Source organism: Dermacentor variabilis, chromosome 10, assembly GCF_050947875.1.
Source record: "Dermacentor variabilis isolate Ectoservices chromosome 10, ASM5094787v1, whole genome shotgun sequence".
Lineage (NCBI taxonomy): Eukaryota > Metazoa > Arthropoda > Arachnida > Ixodida > Ixodidae > Dermacentor > Dermacentor variabilis.
The window spans coordinates 17692238-17709903 of NC_134577.1; the positions used below are offsets into that span (position 1 = coordinate 17692238).

Consider the following 17666-nt stretch of genomic DNA (forward strand, 5'->3'; position numbering starts at 1 on the left):
ATGGTGTATATCCCTATGTGCTAAGGATAGCAAAAGTATGTATGCTTAAAGATGGTGAGGAATCTCAGCCTTTTAACTGTAGGCCAGTATAATTTGTGAGTGTACTAATATATTGTTGGAAAAAGTAGTTTGTAGATGCATATAGTATTTTTTTGACTGTGTATATGTCATCTGCCCAAATTAGTGTGTCTTCAGGTACCACAGATCTACTGTACATCTTCTGCTCTTGTTCTTGAATAACTTATCAGTATTGCAATACACACTAACAAAATTGGCCATGTAATTTTTATTGGCATAACAAGAGCCATTAGAGTTGATCATGGATAATGTCTGCAAGAAAACAGATAGTGGGCAAGGTTTTGAGGTATAGTACACAATTTGTTTCAAAAGTATTTCTCAAACAGACGGTGTCTCATGAATGATCACTTGTTTCAGTGTCGCAAAGCATTGCGCTGGATGTTCCACAAGGACCTGTGCTCAGGCACTTGGTTTTCTCCCTGTTACACTAATGACTTTCCACCAGTTTTGCATTACAGGGGCTTCATTGTACACTAATGACGCAGCTTTATTTTTCACGTGTGCTGTAGTGGAGTGCCTCCAGGGTAAAATAAATGAACTTTGTAGTGTTTTCAACAGGAATGAAGATAATCATTTCACTGTTAAAAGGGATTCAGAAAACCAGTTGCATGTGTTCCACTCAAAAAGAAAGACCATAATTATCACAATATAGTTGTAAATCTGAATCATACATAATTTAATCATTCCATCTATCCTGGGTGTGCAGATAAATTTAGTTATGCACTTGGATTTTCAAATTAGCAGTGAGTGAAATATAGTTTGCTTATATTAGATCTAACATTTTACAAAGGTGTTTTACAGAGTGTTTTAACTAAACATCTCGAAAATGCTATTATTTCACACTCATGCAGAGCCTATCATGTTACTGCTTGAGAGGCTGAGGCTCTCAAAGAGTACCTGACCTTCAGCAGATTACTCGATGTGCAAAACACACCCTCGGAATGATTATGTTAACCAAAACTATATAATTTACTTCGCATGTTGCCTCTAAGCTCACTATACAAGTTTAAATTAAGTGGCTAACACTGTGAATAGCATTACGCTGTGTAACAATCCACTACCATTGCACTGTTTTAGCATATGAAGCCTGATCTGTACATAATTTATATATAGCCAACTTAATTTAGATCCATATATCACGATAGGTTCGTGCACAGAGAGTTTACTGGAGCCTGTCTTTGGAATGACACACCCGCTGGTCATTTAAAATACAATAAAAACTTTATCTGTAAGAAAGAAAAAAAAAGGCTCAATTGATTTCTGAGAAATCATACTGTGAAGATGCTTTCATATTCATTTAAATGTGTGCTTATTGCTCTGTATTTGTATTTTTGTATATCTTTTATCATTGTTCAGGGTCCGTGCTCGAGCAGTGTGCAGTCATACTGTGATAAAACATTTTCCCCCCTTTTTTTTCTCTCTCTCTCTTCTCCTCCTTCCTCTTTTCCCTCTCCCAATTCTTGATGTGTGTATTCTCCAGTGCGGGGGAAAAAAAGATGCCTGCAGTTGAAAGTGTTTAAGCTCTGAACACTCTGTCACTAGTACTTTCCAAATAAATGTCTCTCCTTTATTCTTCGCGATCTGTACAAGTAAAAAAGAGAACAGAAAGAGTCCTAAAGACGTCGGGTTAAAATTGAGTAAACGCGGTACGTGCTGACTTTTCATGAGTCAGTACCGCATTTTTCAAGGCTGAAAAGCAAATTACTCCATAATAAAGTTTACTTAGTGTGCTAGTACAAAGGACAGTACTGTTGCAACTACTACAATATATATGTATATATAATTTGTCGGAGCTTCATTTGCGGGCAACAGAATTATCAGGGGGCGCTCCGGTCGGGTCACCATTTCTGCACGAAGGTTATTGGAGTACGCAAACAACATTGAACAGCCAAAATGTCCCTCTTTCGAGCTTCTGTTGGAGCTTGCCGTTATGTTTTGCCAAGAACTAGGTTACTAGCATCCCAATCTGTCCAGTCAAGAACATACGCCGACGGTCAGATGCCGCTCACGTTCGCCTCGCCGGTAGAGGTGAGCCCAGCCACATTGCTCCGCCGACGTTCAGAACTGCTGAAGAGTTTGCCAATACTTGCAAACAGGATTTAACTTCAGACTTCTAGCTAATTGAACTTTTTTCGTAGAGTCTTAAATGGGAGGCCTGTCGTAATTTGCTTGTATTTGCCTCAACGGGCACGTGGAACGCGGCTAGCAGAATTGCAGTGCGGCCTTTCCTTTCTGCTCCTTTCCAGACCTTCTACGATAAAGTGGATGTCAAACAAGTGGACGTCCCTTCGTACAGCGGAAACTTCGGTATCTTACCGAACCACGTACCCGCCTTGGCCGTGATCAAGCCAGGAGTTGTCACAGTGTACCACAAGGAGGGAGAGTCCAAGAAATATTTCGGCAAGTAACTTTCATTTCCCCCGCTCACACTCAGCTACGTTGCTTACGTGTAGTCACTTTGTAAAATCACGTATATTTACTGCTAAGGAAAGTCTGAGGTGTTTAACGTGAGGGCCGCGCACTTACCGATGCAGCGACGACCTACGTGCATTCCTCCCCACCCATGCGCGGTGATTTAGTACATCTCGAATGTAAATAAAGGACGATGTCCCTTCGTGGTACAGCTGCAGTGACAGGAATTAATGCGTGCAGGTGTATGCTGATAACAAAATACTCGTGGAAGTTATTGTATCAACAAAGCTTTGCGAATATACTAAGTGTACTGAACACACTATGTGCAAAGAGTTTAAATGATGCACTGACCACAATGCCATGGTGCTCTTATTTTTCAGTGAGCAGCGGAACCATCTCCATCAATGAGGATTCCACTGTCCAAGTGCTGGCCGAAGCAGCAGTTCCAGTCGACCGCCTTGATCCCCAGGTGAGACTAGAATTCCAGAAATCTTAAAAGTTTTGCATCGAGGTTTGCCCATGAGTACATGAGCATAATTTCTTGCAGCTCATTGCTTTGGTTCAAAACGTTGGACAAGCATGAGGCGAGCCAGATCGCAGCTTCATAAAAAAAAAAAGGAAGCTCACTTCGTGCTTGCCCGAGAGTGAGGCGTTGGTAACTTCATTCATAGGCGTCTTCTAAGGGTGCAACAGAAATTCTCTGGAATTTGTTGCGCTGCAAGAATTAGTAGCATTAGCTCTTTACATATCTGCAACTAGTTATGAACTCCTTGGATAATGGGCTAAGTCTGCATTGGGACCAATCATCTGACTCTTAATTCTTATTTACTAGTCCAATAATTAGTGAGAATAAGGGGATCTGAGAAGCTTCGCTTTTTTGACAGTTACAACCGTTGAAGGAAACAGACTAATAAAGAGCATAGGTGAAATTATGTTTAATTGAAGTGTAAAAAAGAAGTTCGACAAAGACAAATTTGCTGTAGGTGGAAGCAGGACCCACATCCTCTGCATTATACATACGGGGCTTTACCACTTAGGCTGCCACAGCAGCCATCCTCCCAGACTTTGTGTATTTGTGTCTAAGATCAGCCTCGAGAGCAATTACTAGCTCGAGGCTTTTTGAGATATGTGCCCCTGTGGTAAAAGCGAAGATGAGTAAATAGCTCCATTATCGCATCTTCACCAATATTACGGAATTTCGAACACATTTTCTAAAATGCCCTGCTTTTATATATGTAAGCTTGCACGTTTCAATTTTGTTCCCTGTCCTTTTAAAGGCCAACTGCAATGAAATTTTGGACTGTGTAAAGCGCTTAGTTTAAGATGGTGCAGATATAGAGGAGCCTCCATACAGAATTTAGCTGCTTTTGCTATTGAAAGTGAAAAAAGAAATGCTGCCATTACTGCTCGCTAGAAGTGACGCACAACCTCCAAGACTGGGTAGTGCCTGTGGCTTCCTGCGACACACCGAAAAATCTCAAGGGCAACGTGCTGGGTCTGGCATCACATAGCCACTAACCACTAGGTGTACACATCGTCTGCTTAGGTGCTGTTTGGAGGCTGCTAATAAGCAAATTCTGCAATTACCAGCCCTGTGGCTTTGTGAAAATTACTTCAGTGGCGTATACTACTTCTTTATAACCAATTTCGTTGTTGAAAGTGAAATCTCATTGCAGTTGGCCTTTAAGTGCTCATCGCGGGCATCACCCTGAGCGGCAGTGTTTCCTGTCTTGCAGTTGTGCAGAGATGGCCTTAACAAGGCCCACCAAGCTCTCCAGTCTGCGTCCAGTGACACTGCAAGGGCGGAGGCACAAATCGAAGTTGAGGTTCACGAAGCGCTGGTGAAGGCATTGGAGTAGATCATTGCTACATCTGTATTACATTAGCGCCTACACTGACAACTTTGTAGGTTTACAATAAACAGCAGTTCCACATTCGTCATGGCATCTTATGCCAGCACTGGGATTAACATTTGCTTGTCGGATATCAGCTATGGCATGAACAGCATTGGTAAATTATTAGAAGCAAGCATGACCGAAGAAATTTCTGGGTGAAAAACATACAATCAGAATTGACATCAAATCTATCAACTTTTTTTTTTTTTTATGCCTTAAAGGGACATAAAGCAAAATATTAAGTCAAGCTGTCAAGCTAGATTTAGCTTCTGTAATAAGTAATTTATTTGTAGAGAGGACAGAGCTTTTGTATACAAGAAAATTGTGAAAATGGGAAATCGGAGTGACGCTGCCGGTTGAGGACTGTGGTATTTCTTCTGTGATGTCGGCACTCTGAGTCACGGAGAGTGCCATAGAAGGTCACATGGAGATTACGTCAGCTCCTCCGTCTTCGCACTGTTAAAATTGAGAAGCAGCGGGACCTTTGGCAGCAATTTTCTGTACAACAAAGTGACATACTGGCACGCAGAAAATGGTGGTAGGCTCCTAGATGATTAGTCGTCTACCTAGCTTGACTTAATATTTTCATTTAGAGTCCCTTTAAGGAGCACTGAAGAGAAACAACCTGTCGTGGTTGCTTAGTGGCTTTGGTATTGCGCTGCTAAGCATGAGGTTGCGGGATCAAATCCCAGCCACAGCATTTCGATGGGGGCAAAATGCAAAAGCGCCCATGTACTTAGACTTGCGTGCATGTTAAAGAAGCCCAGGCAATCAAAACTAATCCGGAGTCCCCCACTATGGCATGCCTCATAATCTGCTTGTGGGTTTGGCACGTAAAGCCCCATATATTCTTTTTTTTTAGATAAAAGTAGAGATTCACAAAACACTGAAGTCATGGCTATACTTGCATTACAGTATGACATATGCTGACACTTTTGAAGTGAACAATAAACTCTGAGCCGTTGAAAGAAAGGAGAATGATGCTTAGGCAAATCCGTGCGCATCATTCTCGTGCCGGCTGAAGTGGAGCTCCCATGGACACTATTGCAAGAGTTTTCTCTTTTAATTTTTGTAGGAAACTATATTAGCTAAGTAGTATGCTCGCGTAATGTACAGAAGGCACGAATGTTGCGAAGTGTAGCAAAGCTAGATTCTTCTAACTTGGTTCTGAAGTGAGAAAAAGAAGCTATACTTACATGCTAGAACGAAGCCCATCTACAACAAGCATTACCATGCAGTTATAGGCGTAGATTAAAGATATGAAGCTCCAGTAAATGCACAATTAACTGCTGCTGAATTTGCAGCAGCAATGACACCAAGAAACTAAACGTTTTGTTCAAGAGCACCATGTTTAATGCCTCCAGCCCAATCTTTACTTTTGGAATGACTTTGGGAATGCACTTCTGGCACAAAATTTCACGACATCGAAAAACGGGAAGCACGCAGTTACACGTGAGACTTCTCATGAAAACCAATTTCTGTGTGTCACAAGCAGTGAGCAGTAATTGAACAAGTGTCATTCAGTGCGCCATTAAGTTCCATACCAAGATGACAAGAGGGGTGATGCATAGTGCGCAAATTTTTCTACCATTTGTCATCTTTTCTGGGACAAGGCACGCTGCATTGTCCAGCAATTTCAACAGCATGAATAAGAAAAAATTTGGGTGCATCTAGATTTAGTCAACCTTTGGGCAGTAACATGACGATTGTATGAACAGCCATTTTTATTTTTAATGGCCTGAAAACCATATTATGGTAGGAATTGGAGCCCATTGAGACTACTCATGGCCTACAATAATATTGCGATGACAGATATGGTTAAAATAAGATCGGACGGTCTTTCCATGCTGAAAGGGCAAAATTTACACTAGTATATGTGTCACCCATCATTTAGAGGTTCGAGGGGGGGGTACTGCTGCCACAGAACTGAGGGCCAACCCCCTCTAATACAGTAAATTAAGCCGTGGTTTCACAATAACAAGAAGAAAAAAAGTTTGTGTTGGTAAAATAAGCCTTGGCTCCTGCCCAGACATCCAGAATACACTTTCAGAGCTCCTGTCAAGCTGAGTGATTTGTACTAACTGCAGCATGCACCAGTATCAAGTTTCCCTCTGGTCTACTTACCATGAACCTATTTATTGTAAGCTATTAGCAAAAATCATGAAAACAAGGTACCAAGCAGCACAAGAAATGACAGCAAGGAGTCCCATCTTTTTTTTCTTGCAGTTTTTTTTTTTTTTTTGTCATGTACAAACTAGCCCAACACCAATCTCTCCTGAAGTTTATTGCAAAAAACTGTTTACACTAGTTCGCCTTGTGGTCATGCTTCTTTCACAATGCTTGGTGATTAGGGTGTCAAGAATGAGATTGCAAGTTTGTTTCCTGGACATATCAAGCATCACAAAGGTATTGTGTCGGATCCAACTGTTGTAGTGCTGCTACATTTCACAAATAAACTGAAACTTAAGCTCAAAAGTAACCAGACTTGCACCTGCAGACATATGCCTGGTCTACAAAGATCGGTGGTGGCTTTCCGTTTTTCGACTATAGAGTGCCAGCTGAGTATTGTAGGTTGCAATCGTTAATTTACAGTAGTGATGCTATTAGCCGACTTGCTACGCAGCTAACATATTGACAGGCTCATAAGAATATGCAGTGATATCTAGGCATGCAACCTGCTGCCGACATAAATTCTAAAAATTGCTGTGCAAAACATTTATGCAGCACAATAAGCAAGCAGAATTCTGTAAACATTGACCCTTCTTGGATTTGCCTTTCAATTAGATTGGATTTCAACCTGCACCAGGTGCACAAAGTATTTGAGGACACAAGGACAGGATGATCAACAATATTTCAGACGATTGGACATACTTGTTCCAAAATGTTGTAGTTTTTTTTGTCATTCTTTAAATGACTATTGAATAAAACCATCTTCAGCCTCAAGTACCGACATCAATTACCGACTGAATTTGGGTTCAACAGCGACGACAAGCTCAGATAGGATATTGCGTGTTGGTGTCAGGCAGTGCTTCCACAATAACAGTGTTTAGCAAGTTTTTATCAATGTGTATCTGTTTGCTAGTCTCCCTCTCAGTAGAGCCCACCATACATAGTGGCGAGCATGTTTAGATATTCGAAACCAAGGACACTACATCGAGGGTACAGTGGTCACAGAAATTCACAACCAGACACTCTTGGGTTGCACAGGTACAGTGGGAGCAAGGAAGTAAATTACATAGGGCTGGCGCCTACTGCCGCCGTGCCCAAAAAGCTTGACCATGCCATCGGAAGCTGCTTGGCAGTTGCCATAATTGGCTTTTCAAGGTTCTCACGCATCATGACCTCCACCTCCTGGAGAAACTGAACCACCTGTATGGCCACTGGCATCACTTATTACCCTGAAAACAAAGTGGTTCGTGACATTTCAAGGAGGTGGCGATCTCCAAGCCAATGCAGTCTGCATGGAAAATACTGGGGCAATGCAAGGCTTCATCTCATGCATCACACTGAACGCTGCTATCCCAAAATAAATGTGCTAGATAGGTGACAGGAATTTGTGAAGACGAAGTCAAGTGCTTAAACAGATAGAATGTTAATGTTTAGGACGATTCGAAGCCGTGTTCTCCAATCCCTTGCGCACCCAGTACATACATTTCTTTACCTCAATAAATCGATATTTACTCTGTTGTATTAATCCATAGCCTCAATTTATAAATTGCAGTATTTTTTCTTTGATGTACTTGTTTGAGCATACTAGCCTCTTTGCAATGCCTGTAACTTGATACATGTGTGAGTCAGAAAAATCCACACATGCCAACTTCTTGAACCATTTCGCCGTTCAGTTCAAGCTGAAGTTTCACTATTTGCACACCCTTAGTATATGTCGTACTTAAAAAAAAAAATGTCAAGGCATGTTCCGCTGTACTTGGAAGCAGCAATGAACTCCAGGTCTTTAGCATGCAAGATGAAGACAACACTCCCAGTCAAGCAGGTTTTACTAAAATGGAAGTTTTAATATTTACACAGGAGCTTTTCAAACAAAACTATCATTTGATATGTTTAGGAGGTGAGAAAGTAAACCAATACCTTTCCACACAGGCCAAAAGAACTATATCTGGACCTCCGCACACATAGGAAAATAGAAATATATTTACAGCTCTCGTTCTGGAAGTCAATGTCGCACTTGGCAGGGAAGGCACATGAAACCAAAACCCTAATGCAGGTTACTTATTTTTAAGTTGGGAACAAGGTTTCTTAAATTATACAGTTTCAGTTTACCGATATGCATTATACGCCAAATAATTACAGCAAAATATTAGGTTGTCCAACAAACATGGTGTGTACAAGCCGAGCAATGAAGCACATTACCTGCAGACGATTTTAATGCAATTTTTCTTTTTAGGCTCTCCCACTTCTTTGGTCGCAGATAGCAAACAGGGCTACATGTGTCTGTTGTCCTAGCTACTATATTTTTGCACATATGTGCCCCCGCCCCACACACACACACACACAGAATTTACAGCCCTTTGAAAAAGGACAAATAAATCTGTACAAACAATGCTCAAACTTTTATATAAAAACAATGCCGCGCAATTACCGGCATAAATCCAAGCTCCACAAAGTTTCATATGCACATATTCAATCATCACCACTCCGAGTGCTGTTCCACGTCGAAGCACAACACAGTTTCATGGCAATGCAGAACACTGCCACAAGGCAAATTTTGCGTATAAAAATTTTTTAAACTTATATTCCATGCGTATGTAGTACACATGAAAGCATGGTACCTGTCCACTTAAGGGCACTCTGTCATAGGTAAGAAATCGAACAAGGGATTCAAAGGCTGGAGCCAACATTTCGACGATGGGACCTGTCTTCGTCAAGGAAAGCCAGAATAAGTTTTGACAGGTTCCCTTGCCAAACATTAGCTCAGCTGGAGACATTCACCATTGCTCACTTCAAGATTCCATCTTCCAGTGAACCTGTTTTGTTAGGATTTCTATCATAATAAGTTACACAGTACCACTAGCCACTGCATTGACAGCAGAGCTGAAACAAGTGTGACAACCAAGTTGAATTTGACTAATCCACTATTGCCGAGGACGCAGGACCATCGGCCTAGCTAGAAACATGCTACTACATCTATTTTACTGCGAGTGAGCAACAACTTGAACAGTACAGAAAGACTCGGACATCAAAAGTGGATAAATAATAAGCTACCCTGCACACTTTGTATGAATGTCAGTTCAGCACTGCTCAACGTATACAAGGTTGGACACTCTGGATTCTTTTGGGATGGGAAAAAATATATATACCCACAAGTTTAACAATTGCACATGGCTGTTCATTCGTAACTGTGACATCCTTAATGCATGTTAATTGATGCATGTTAACATCAAACTCACGAGGAACACTTATTTCCAGCTTCAATGTTCAATAAAGTGCAGTTCAATACACCTGTGCCATTCACAATGCATGCTACTGTATTGTCTTCTGCACTGTGCGTACAATGTTAACGTGAACCAACTACATACCTACCAACATTTCAGATTTTATTGTGACATGCCCAATTTTCACAGCTTGTTCATAATTTCCATAACACCACCAATATTTTTAAGACTTTCATTTGTGTCGAGTTTGGGAAAAAGTGACCTCAAAAGATTACAAATTCAGTCGCTGACAGATTTTTCGGAGCAAGAATTTTCTGACCCACTCAAATATAATTCAACAAACCCGCAGTACTGTGATCCACTTCAGGTATATCCACTTCAAGTATGTAAAGGCAACAGAAATTTTAGCTGGCATTACATGAACATTTCATAGACCTTATGAACACTTCTGCTTGTCTGTGCGCAGATAATTCTACAGCCTGTTTACAGCGTCTCTACATAACAAGCCTACGATTTCAAAAATAGGCAGTCACAATCTTGAGTAGCAATTTTATTTTATGTAGTACTTGTCCCCAAATTCTAGCATTTTTTTGCACTAACTGGTATTTTTCGAGTTGTCAAGGTGTGCAGGTCTGAAAATATCCAAACTTTATGCACTACTCCAAATAGGGCCATGACCTTCTTACAGATACCCATCCAGCCACACTCAAACAATCTTCTTACATCACTGAAGCCGACCCCCATGATAGTAACAGCATTCAACATTTCTTTGTATGGTGCCACACACACCAAAAAAAAGAAAAAAAAAACAGGAAAAAAGTTGACTGTAACCATGTGCACTGGCACCAACTCGCACTCCCAAACTTTCATGTTACCAGAGTAACAGCACATTCAGCATGTTCATGCGATAAATTTTTCCAGCAATTGCATCTTTTTTTTCTTGATAGGGGCATGCCAGCAGGCTAGTTTGGTTTGTCATGATTATAAGTTATCCAGTGTTGTCCATACACTCCGTATAACTTGCGTAATCATACATTTTCTTTTACTTCAGTCTTGTGTGGGGAATATTAGAGTGGTTCTGCTGTATGTAATACACAGCCACTTCTGACGTGACCAGGTATGCTACTCTGGACACGTGTCAAATTCCACCACCTCTTGAGACAATGACAGAGGGCATAGCCACACTGTCAACCAATGAGCTGACAAGATTTCGAATTCAACAATATGGCAGAACTCTGCAATCTCCAGAAATGCACCCCTGCTCGCTATACTCATGGACAACTTTCTGTAGTTATAAAGGAAAAGCTACAGGGACCAAGCTTGTGCAGAACTATGCCAAATAGGTTGGCAGGATTTGGCAAAATTTTCTATATTTCGGTTTCTCGGAACAGATACTGAATTAGTGTAGCTTGCCACATTGCCAAAATATGCAAGTCTAAAGCAGAAAAAAAAATTAAATTTAGCAATGAGTGATGTACTTTACACCCTATTCAACATACTAAGTGCTGTAGTGAATAAAATTATTAGGGCTGTGCCATTGTTCTGCAATTTCAAATACAAATCAAACAGTTTTGGATATTCAATTTGTATTCGATTTGGGAATTCACTATTTAAAGTTGTTGAATTTTCGTTCCTGGGGGGGGGTCAAATAAAAAGGATAATGTCTTGGGGGAGAATGGCCCGTCTAAGTTGTGAGCATGGAGTAAGACAGACAGGAGCGCAGACTCCACCACCATGCAACGCATTCACAAGGGGGCAAATCATGAAATGCGGACGCCGGGCATGTAGCTCACTTCTCTGCTCTCCCCCACCACTCCCTAGCCCAGCTGACTACACTCCTTGCGAAATGCCATCTGCTGAGGCACATGGCAACCGTACTACAGCTTGCTCCCATGTGTGCACACGCTATGGTGGCGGAGAACAGGGGCAGCGGAAGCGTGGAGCTGGCACAGCGGCTTGCGTCGAGCTTACTGTCTGCTAGAAACTCTGGCCCTCAGTGTCTCAATTCTACAGCGATCGAACACATAATTATATGCGCACAAGTAAAAAAATGCAAATGAACATATGCCCCTGCTCTTTATGGACGTATGCAAAGCATCTGTACATGTCCCTGTAGAAAGCAGACGAGAAATAAAGTTGTGCAAAAATACACAGCAGAAGTACACAATTTTCACGTCCGAACGTCTGCGCGGATGTGAAAGTTACGTGCTACATACTTTTCAGGTTTGGCACTTTGTTCAGTTTGCGTGCAGCATGTTTAATCATGTCCAAAGTGTCGATACTCCTGCTTGAAACGGAAGGACAGAACAGCAATTGTCAGTGTTGTGTGCCCCATTATGAATCCAGGTACGGCAAAGGACAGGAGAAGTTTTCTCTCTTTGCAGCACCATCTGATCCACAGCTGCTGCAGCAGTGGTGACATAAAATTCCTGGAAGCAATCGGTTGATTGGAGAAGCACCTCCCTTCGCATTTTCCTCCCATGGGTAGTGCCATCTGGCAAATGCACTGTGATGTGAACGAGCAGAGCCGGTGCCTCCTATCTATAGTACTTCATTAGGAGTGTTTGGAGTGATTCTACTGCAGGAAAGCCGCAGTCGTTGCTTGAGACATCAATTCCCGAGCGAATGCAGATGACAGATTACGTCTGCTCAATAAGTTCCTATCATTACGTAAGAGTGCGTCACATTTAGGCAGCCTAAATATTCTGTTGTCTCGATTTAGGTAGTCTCACCGGACCCATTAACACAATGTACGATGCTTTAGCATCGCACTTCTCTCTTTAATCAACAAATGTGCATGTGGTGACATACCGCTCCCTTGTTTTCTTACTGTCATTGTCATGGTGCTCCAGGAAAGTGAAAGCAGTTGTTTATAAATGCAAGTTGTCCAGTTGTGAATGGCCCTCGGTGCATTAGCCAAATAATGCAAATAAACCTTTTTTTATGAAGCTGGTCCGACGCAAACATTTTTATATTATTTCACTTTGCTTAGAAATGAAAAGAATATATTCGGTGGCCGATTCAATATTTGAAGGTAATTTTGTTTCGGGTATTTCACTATTTTAACACCTATAATCATTATAATGGTTACAGTCACATGCACGGCACCTTGAATATCAAGTGCGGACAAGTCTTGGCCATTAAAGTATAAACCCCATGCAAGCGATTTTTTGCGTGACAGCGACAAGCGACGCGATGGAGATGGCTGTTGCGTTCGCTCGTCGCCCAGAAGTCAAACTCCAAGCAAGCGACCACTTCGCGCGACATCTCTCCAGTGTTGCTGATATTAAAGGATCGAGTTAGGGCCAAACCTGGTGTGGCACTTGCTATAATTATTTGATTTGTTTGGCTGTATAAAGCAGCATAAAGTATTTCTGAATGTCTTGTAATGGGTTTATTTTGTTTACATATCAAAATTTGGTAGTTTGCTCGTTCCGTTTGTATACTGAGAAGTGCGCACGTGCGCAAACCAGTAGTATGTCACTAATGTACATACCGTGCCGGCTGCCTACTATTGGCTAGTCTCTCATAGCACTTCCGGGCGACGAACGACGAATTCTAGATTTGCAGAACCAAGCGATCGCGCGACAAGACCGAGCGATCTGTTCAAGCGGCGGCCAGATCCGTCGCTCGAAGCCGTCGCGCACAAAATCGTGCTCATGGGGTTTATACTTAAAGGGCCAAAATATAGAATGGCAGAGTATTCTTCCAAAACATTATTTGAATTACTCCAACAGACAAACACAGATAACTATCAGAGTGAAACGAAAGCAAGGCCAAGTCTTTTTTTAACAGTTCACACCCAAACCATCGCATCAGTGGCATCAGAGTGACTTCTCAGATTTCATGGTATATTTTCCTGCATCTAAATTTTTACTGTACAGTAAAAGTGTACAAAAGTTGTAGTAACGAGTCTTTACTCGCATTAGAATAAAACATAATACTTCACTGACAAACAATTGACTAGTGCCAAGCAGATACTGCCAATATTTGACATGGTTAGTTGAGAAGGAACTTCAAGGTGGCTTTGTAAATGTAAATTAATCGACCAATATAGCCTAGGTTAATAACTGTTTTTGCTGCCTGATGAATGTCCTCTAGGTAGCCATTTCTGGCCCTTTCATCTGCCCAGGGATAGCAAAGAACTTGAGCTAACCAAAATCCTCGTTATAATTGGGCAGTTTCAAAATGCATCAATAACGCAGTCGGCTAGCCAAAATTTTGAGAATTCGTTAAATTATTAAAATTATCTGAGTTTCAATAACTGTAGGTCTGCTGTATGCCTCCATCATGACCAGACACATCTTTATGCTAAAATAATTGCATACAATTTCCAACTGCTCTTGTCCCCCACACGGGTAAAAAATATCACGTGCAAAGAACATGTTCACAGTTTCTTCAGCAGTAAACGTCCTCCCCTATATAACTTAGCACTTCTTTTTCCATCTTGGTGATACATATAAACCAGTAAATAAACAACAAAAAGCAGCACTGACAAGTTCCACTATTTTCATCAAACGTAAGTAGAAATAAGCTACAACAATGCAACACACACACAATAAAAAAACAAAAGAGAACACCTCTTGTAACCCAAAACTAACACGCCGGCTAACACTACGTTAGAAGAATCCCCACAACAAAGAGAACAATAACTTTTTTTTTTTCATAAATACAAAAAATCGAGCATGCTTACCAATGTATACCAGCAAAAGGCACACCTGGGTCTATGTACATATGCTGGAAACCCTTTACATATTTACAGGCATCATGTACTGGTAACTCTAAAAGCACCACACCGGGATAAGAGAAACGGCAAACCTGAGAACAATTCACAAACAACTTGGCACATTTTGAATTCTTGGTTATATAGTGACAAAAAAGAAAATTACAAAAAAAAAAGAAAGACGAGTCACAGTTACAAGTTGCTATTCATCCTCGCTCACTTTCTCATTTTAGTGTCAAAGTGCACACGGTTAACTTACATAACAACATGAAAGAGATACCGTATCTGCATAAATATAATGCAGCTACAAATGTAAGTGCACCCTCACTTTCGACTAGCAGGAAAATATGGAAACACCACGATAATACAACTTGTGATTTTATTCTAACTACTCTAGAAGAACATTTTCCACTTACTACTATTCTGTTTATCGCTCAGATTTCACAATAAGATTGCATTTCTTTGATTCGCATTAGTCAATAAAATACTTGGCATTGTACAGAATAAAGTAAACACTACCATTTATATTAAAGAAAAGCCAGGTAAACTACAACTGCCAAGTGTTTTACTAAATGATGCAGACCTAGAAATGCAGTGTGTTGCAAAATTTCAGTGATAAACAAAACAGGGGTACAAGCAAAATCTTTGTAAAAATTGTTAGCATAAAAAAGCAAGTCACAGTAATGCAAACAAGTTATGCATAATTCAACCATATCTGCAACCTTCAAAGTCCATCCACCTACATCACCCCAAGTTGAGCTCTCACTATTTGCAGACTTGAATCTTCTGTCATGGATACAGTGGCTTACCCACTCAGCTTATTTGCATGACGGCTGAGCTTTCTCCATGTGGTCGCATATATATTCAGAGCGTGCTCCTGAATATAATATGAGGTGCTACCTCAGACTGTGGTAACTCTGGCTAAAGATTAAAGAAAAGCTTTATATTCAAGCAAATACGGCACGTTCAACATCCCCCTCTTCTTTTCCTTGCTTATCGGCGTGCAACACACAAGTGCAGCTCCACCCTCACAGTACTATTCTAGCAAAGCCTAATTCAGCTGTATTACGTGGCATCTCGGCATGATACTTTGCACGTAGTCAAATATCAAAATACCCTCCCCTCCATTTTTACGTCCTACATAAGCATTTAAACAGGCCACAACACATACTATGTCTATGGAATAAATGCCACAAACATCTGGGTCTCTCATCAACAAAGCAATGTGCACCTTAGCACTGTCAAGCCACTGCTTAAGACTGCAATCACTGAGAATATTATGACAATGCTTTGGCTTATTTCAGCAACACTGCACTCATCACAGTTTGAGCCAGCACTTCTCTCATTGGGCAGCCAGGCTTAACATGGTAAGCTCATTGCAACTGTCAAGCATTGGATCACGGGTCATCTGTCTTCACATTTGGCTTGAGATGATTTGATTTGGAGACATCTTGCATCTGACATTGGTAGATTATTTTTTTTTTACACACTGAAGGAATACACAGCGAGGCTTGACCATGATGTCAGCGACAGCAGTGCCGGCGCTTTGCAGATGCCGAGCTTTTGGTGTCGCAAATCATGTTTTGGTCGAAGGAGGCTCCTTTAAGCCTCTGATTCCTCCTTAGGTGGCATTACTACAACATGTGGTATCCTTAGGATACATTCTGCCTCCTCAAAAAATTGCTGAAAAAAAAAAAGAAAGCATCAAAGCAAATGCCGATTTAAAAAATGTGATTACATTTCAAGTCTTTGAGCACACAAATAGCTATGACTTGGCATCATAAATTATCATAAATTTAAATATCAATAAATCTAAATGTGAACAAGCAATGTGAGCTGTGCAGATGTTAGACTAGCACATCCCCTGAGCGTCCCCTGATGTTATTTTCCTCGCATGGCTCTCGCATCTCCTGTAATCTAGCTTGCCTGCATAGCTGGGTGCCTCCAGCAGTCAGTGTAGCTGCAGATCAGTACGAAAGTGGCCGCAAGTGTTGAACTGCTAATGCAGCCTAGTGGCGGGGTTACTCGGGTGCACGCAGGAGTAGCCCGTTCCTCTTTATCTTGCGGTCGGCCAGTTCCGTGGACTTTTCACATGCTCACCAATCGTTCGCGGGACTGTCCTGTGAAAGCCTTAGGAGCAGGACATCGGAATGGATGAACACGATTGTTCGAACACGCCACTGTTCGCATGACCATACACCCAAACGCAGTGAGCTGGACTTCCTCAATTCGTCAACACCCATCTATTGGTTGTGATTCGGCTAGCTGGCATTGGTGTAGGAAAAGTGCAATAAGTGCTCTTGTGATGGCTCGCACTACTGTGTTGTCTTCGTCCCAAGAGCACATTTGAGAGCCCACATCTGGTGCCCGACATTGGGTGCCAAATGTGGGGGTACGCATTTGGCTAGGGCTGAAGGCAAGCTCCAGCTCTAGCCACACACACATTCGTTCCATAGTACTCCCCAACCCATAGTGTGTGTAATAGCAGCTACGTCGGGTTCAGACAAATAAGGCAACCAGCAGTGTCAACTCTAGGAATGTTTAGTGCCGCGTGCAATAAGTAACACTTGCAGAGGGAAAGTCAACTCTGTAATAGGTAATAAATAGGCTTGCCTCATTGCGCATGATAGTTGGGCAACGAGGTCACCCACGGGTCGCGGCAGGTATTTGTTAGGTCGTTGGTCATATTCGAGGTTGGATTCCCCGGCGACGCTCTTTTATACCTTATTACATACCTTATTACTCTTGCGAGAGGAATGTCATCCATGCATGTCAAATACCTTTCCTTTTCCCGCGAGTTGGCATGGGAGGGAGGAGGGGTGCGCAAGTTGTGAGAGCGAAGGAGATCCAGGAGGGGGCATAATGCGCCTCTCGAGTGTCTATGCCGGCTCTCAACGTATCCGCAACGCGAGAACACAACAACATGACTACACGGGAGGAAATGGGCACGTGTGCTCACCACAGAACTAAAACATGTTTTGTGCTTCCAGTCTTATGTGCATTAGTGACAATAGCTACATATTCAAGCTACCATGCACACAAACAACAGCACATTAAAAAATAAGCTGCTTGGCCACTGTACATCACTTTCTGAAATAATTATGCATAAAGTTATTTTAATTACCGTGTTTACTCGATTCTAACACACTCTTGATTGTAAAGCGCACC

The 17666-nt window shown here is 41.6% G+C and overlaps 2 protein-coding genes across 3 annotated transcripts in view; one reads left to right on the top strand and one right to left on the bottom strand.

The window, feature by feature from the left end:
- The first annotated feature begins 1884 nt into the window (after nt 1–1884).
- On the top strand, nt 1885–4427 carry ATPsyndelta (ATP synthase, delta subunit). Its single transcript, XM_075671780.1, has 4 exons — nt 1885–2106; nt 2325–2478; nt 2871–2959; nt 4227–4427. The coding sequence occupies exons 1-4, from the start codon at nt 1972–1974 to the stop codon at nt 4347–4349; spliced, it is 501 nt and encodes a 166-aa protein (XP_075527895.1). The 5' UTR covers nt 1885–1971; the 3' UTR covers nt 4350–4427.
- Nucleotides 4428–8375: 3948 nt separating this feature from the next.
- Nucleotides 8376–17666, bottom strand: part of rictor (rapamycin-insensitive companion of Tor) — a 67693-nt gene continuing 58402 nt past the window's right edge. For both annotated transcript variants that reach the window (XM_075671777.1, XM_075671776.1), the window contains exon 27: nt 8376–16181. In XM_075671777.1, coding sequence (XP_075527892.1) covers nt 16101–16181 — 81 coding nt within the window. In that variant the 3' untranslated portion in view covers nt 8376–16100. The remainder of the gene's footprint in view (nt 16182–17666) is intronic.

What these genes read in the sequence shown, in the direction of transcription:
- ATPsyndelta (XM_075671780.1), top strand. Translation starts at nt 1,972, where the DNA reads ATGTCCCTCTTTCGAGCTTCTGTTGGAGCTTGCCGTTATGTTTTGCCA. An exon ending in CGTTCGCCTCGCCGGTAGAG is followed by an intron (nt 2,107 to 2,324) that starts GTGAGCCCAGCC and finishes GCTCCTTTCCAG; the next exon opens with ACCTTCTACGATAAAGTGGA. An exon ending in TCGACCGCCTTGATCCCCAG is followed by an intron (nt 2,960 to 4,226) that starts GTGAGACTAGAA and finishes CCTGTCTTGCAG; the next exon opens with TTGTGCAGAGATGGCCTTAA.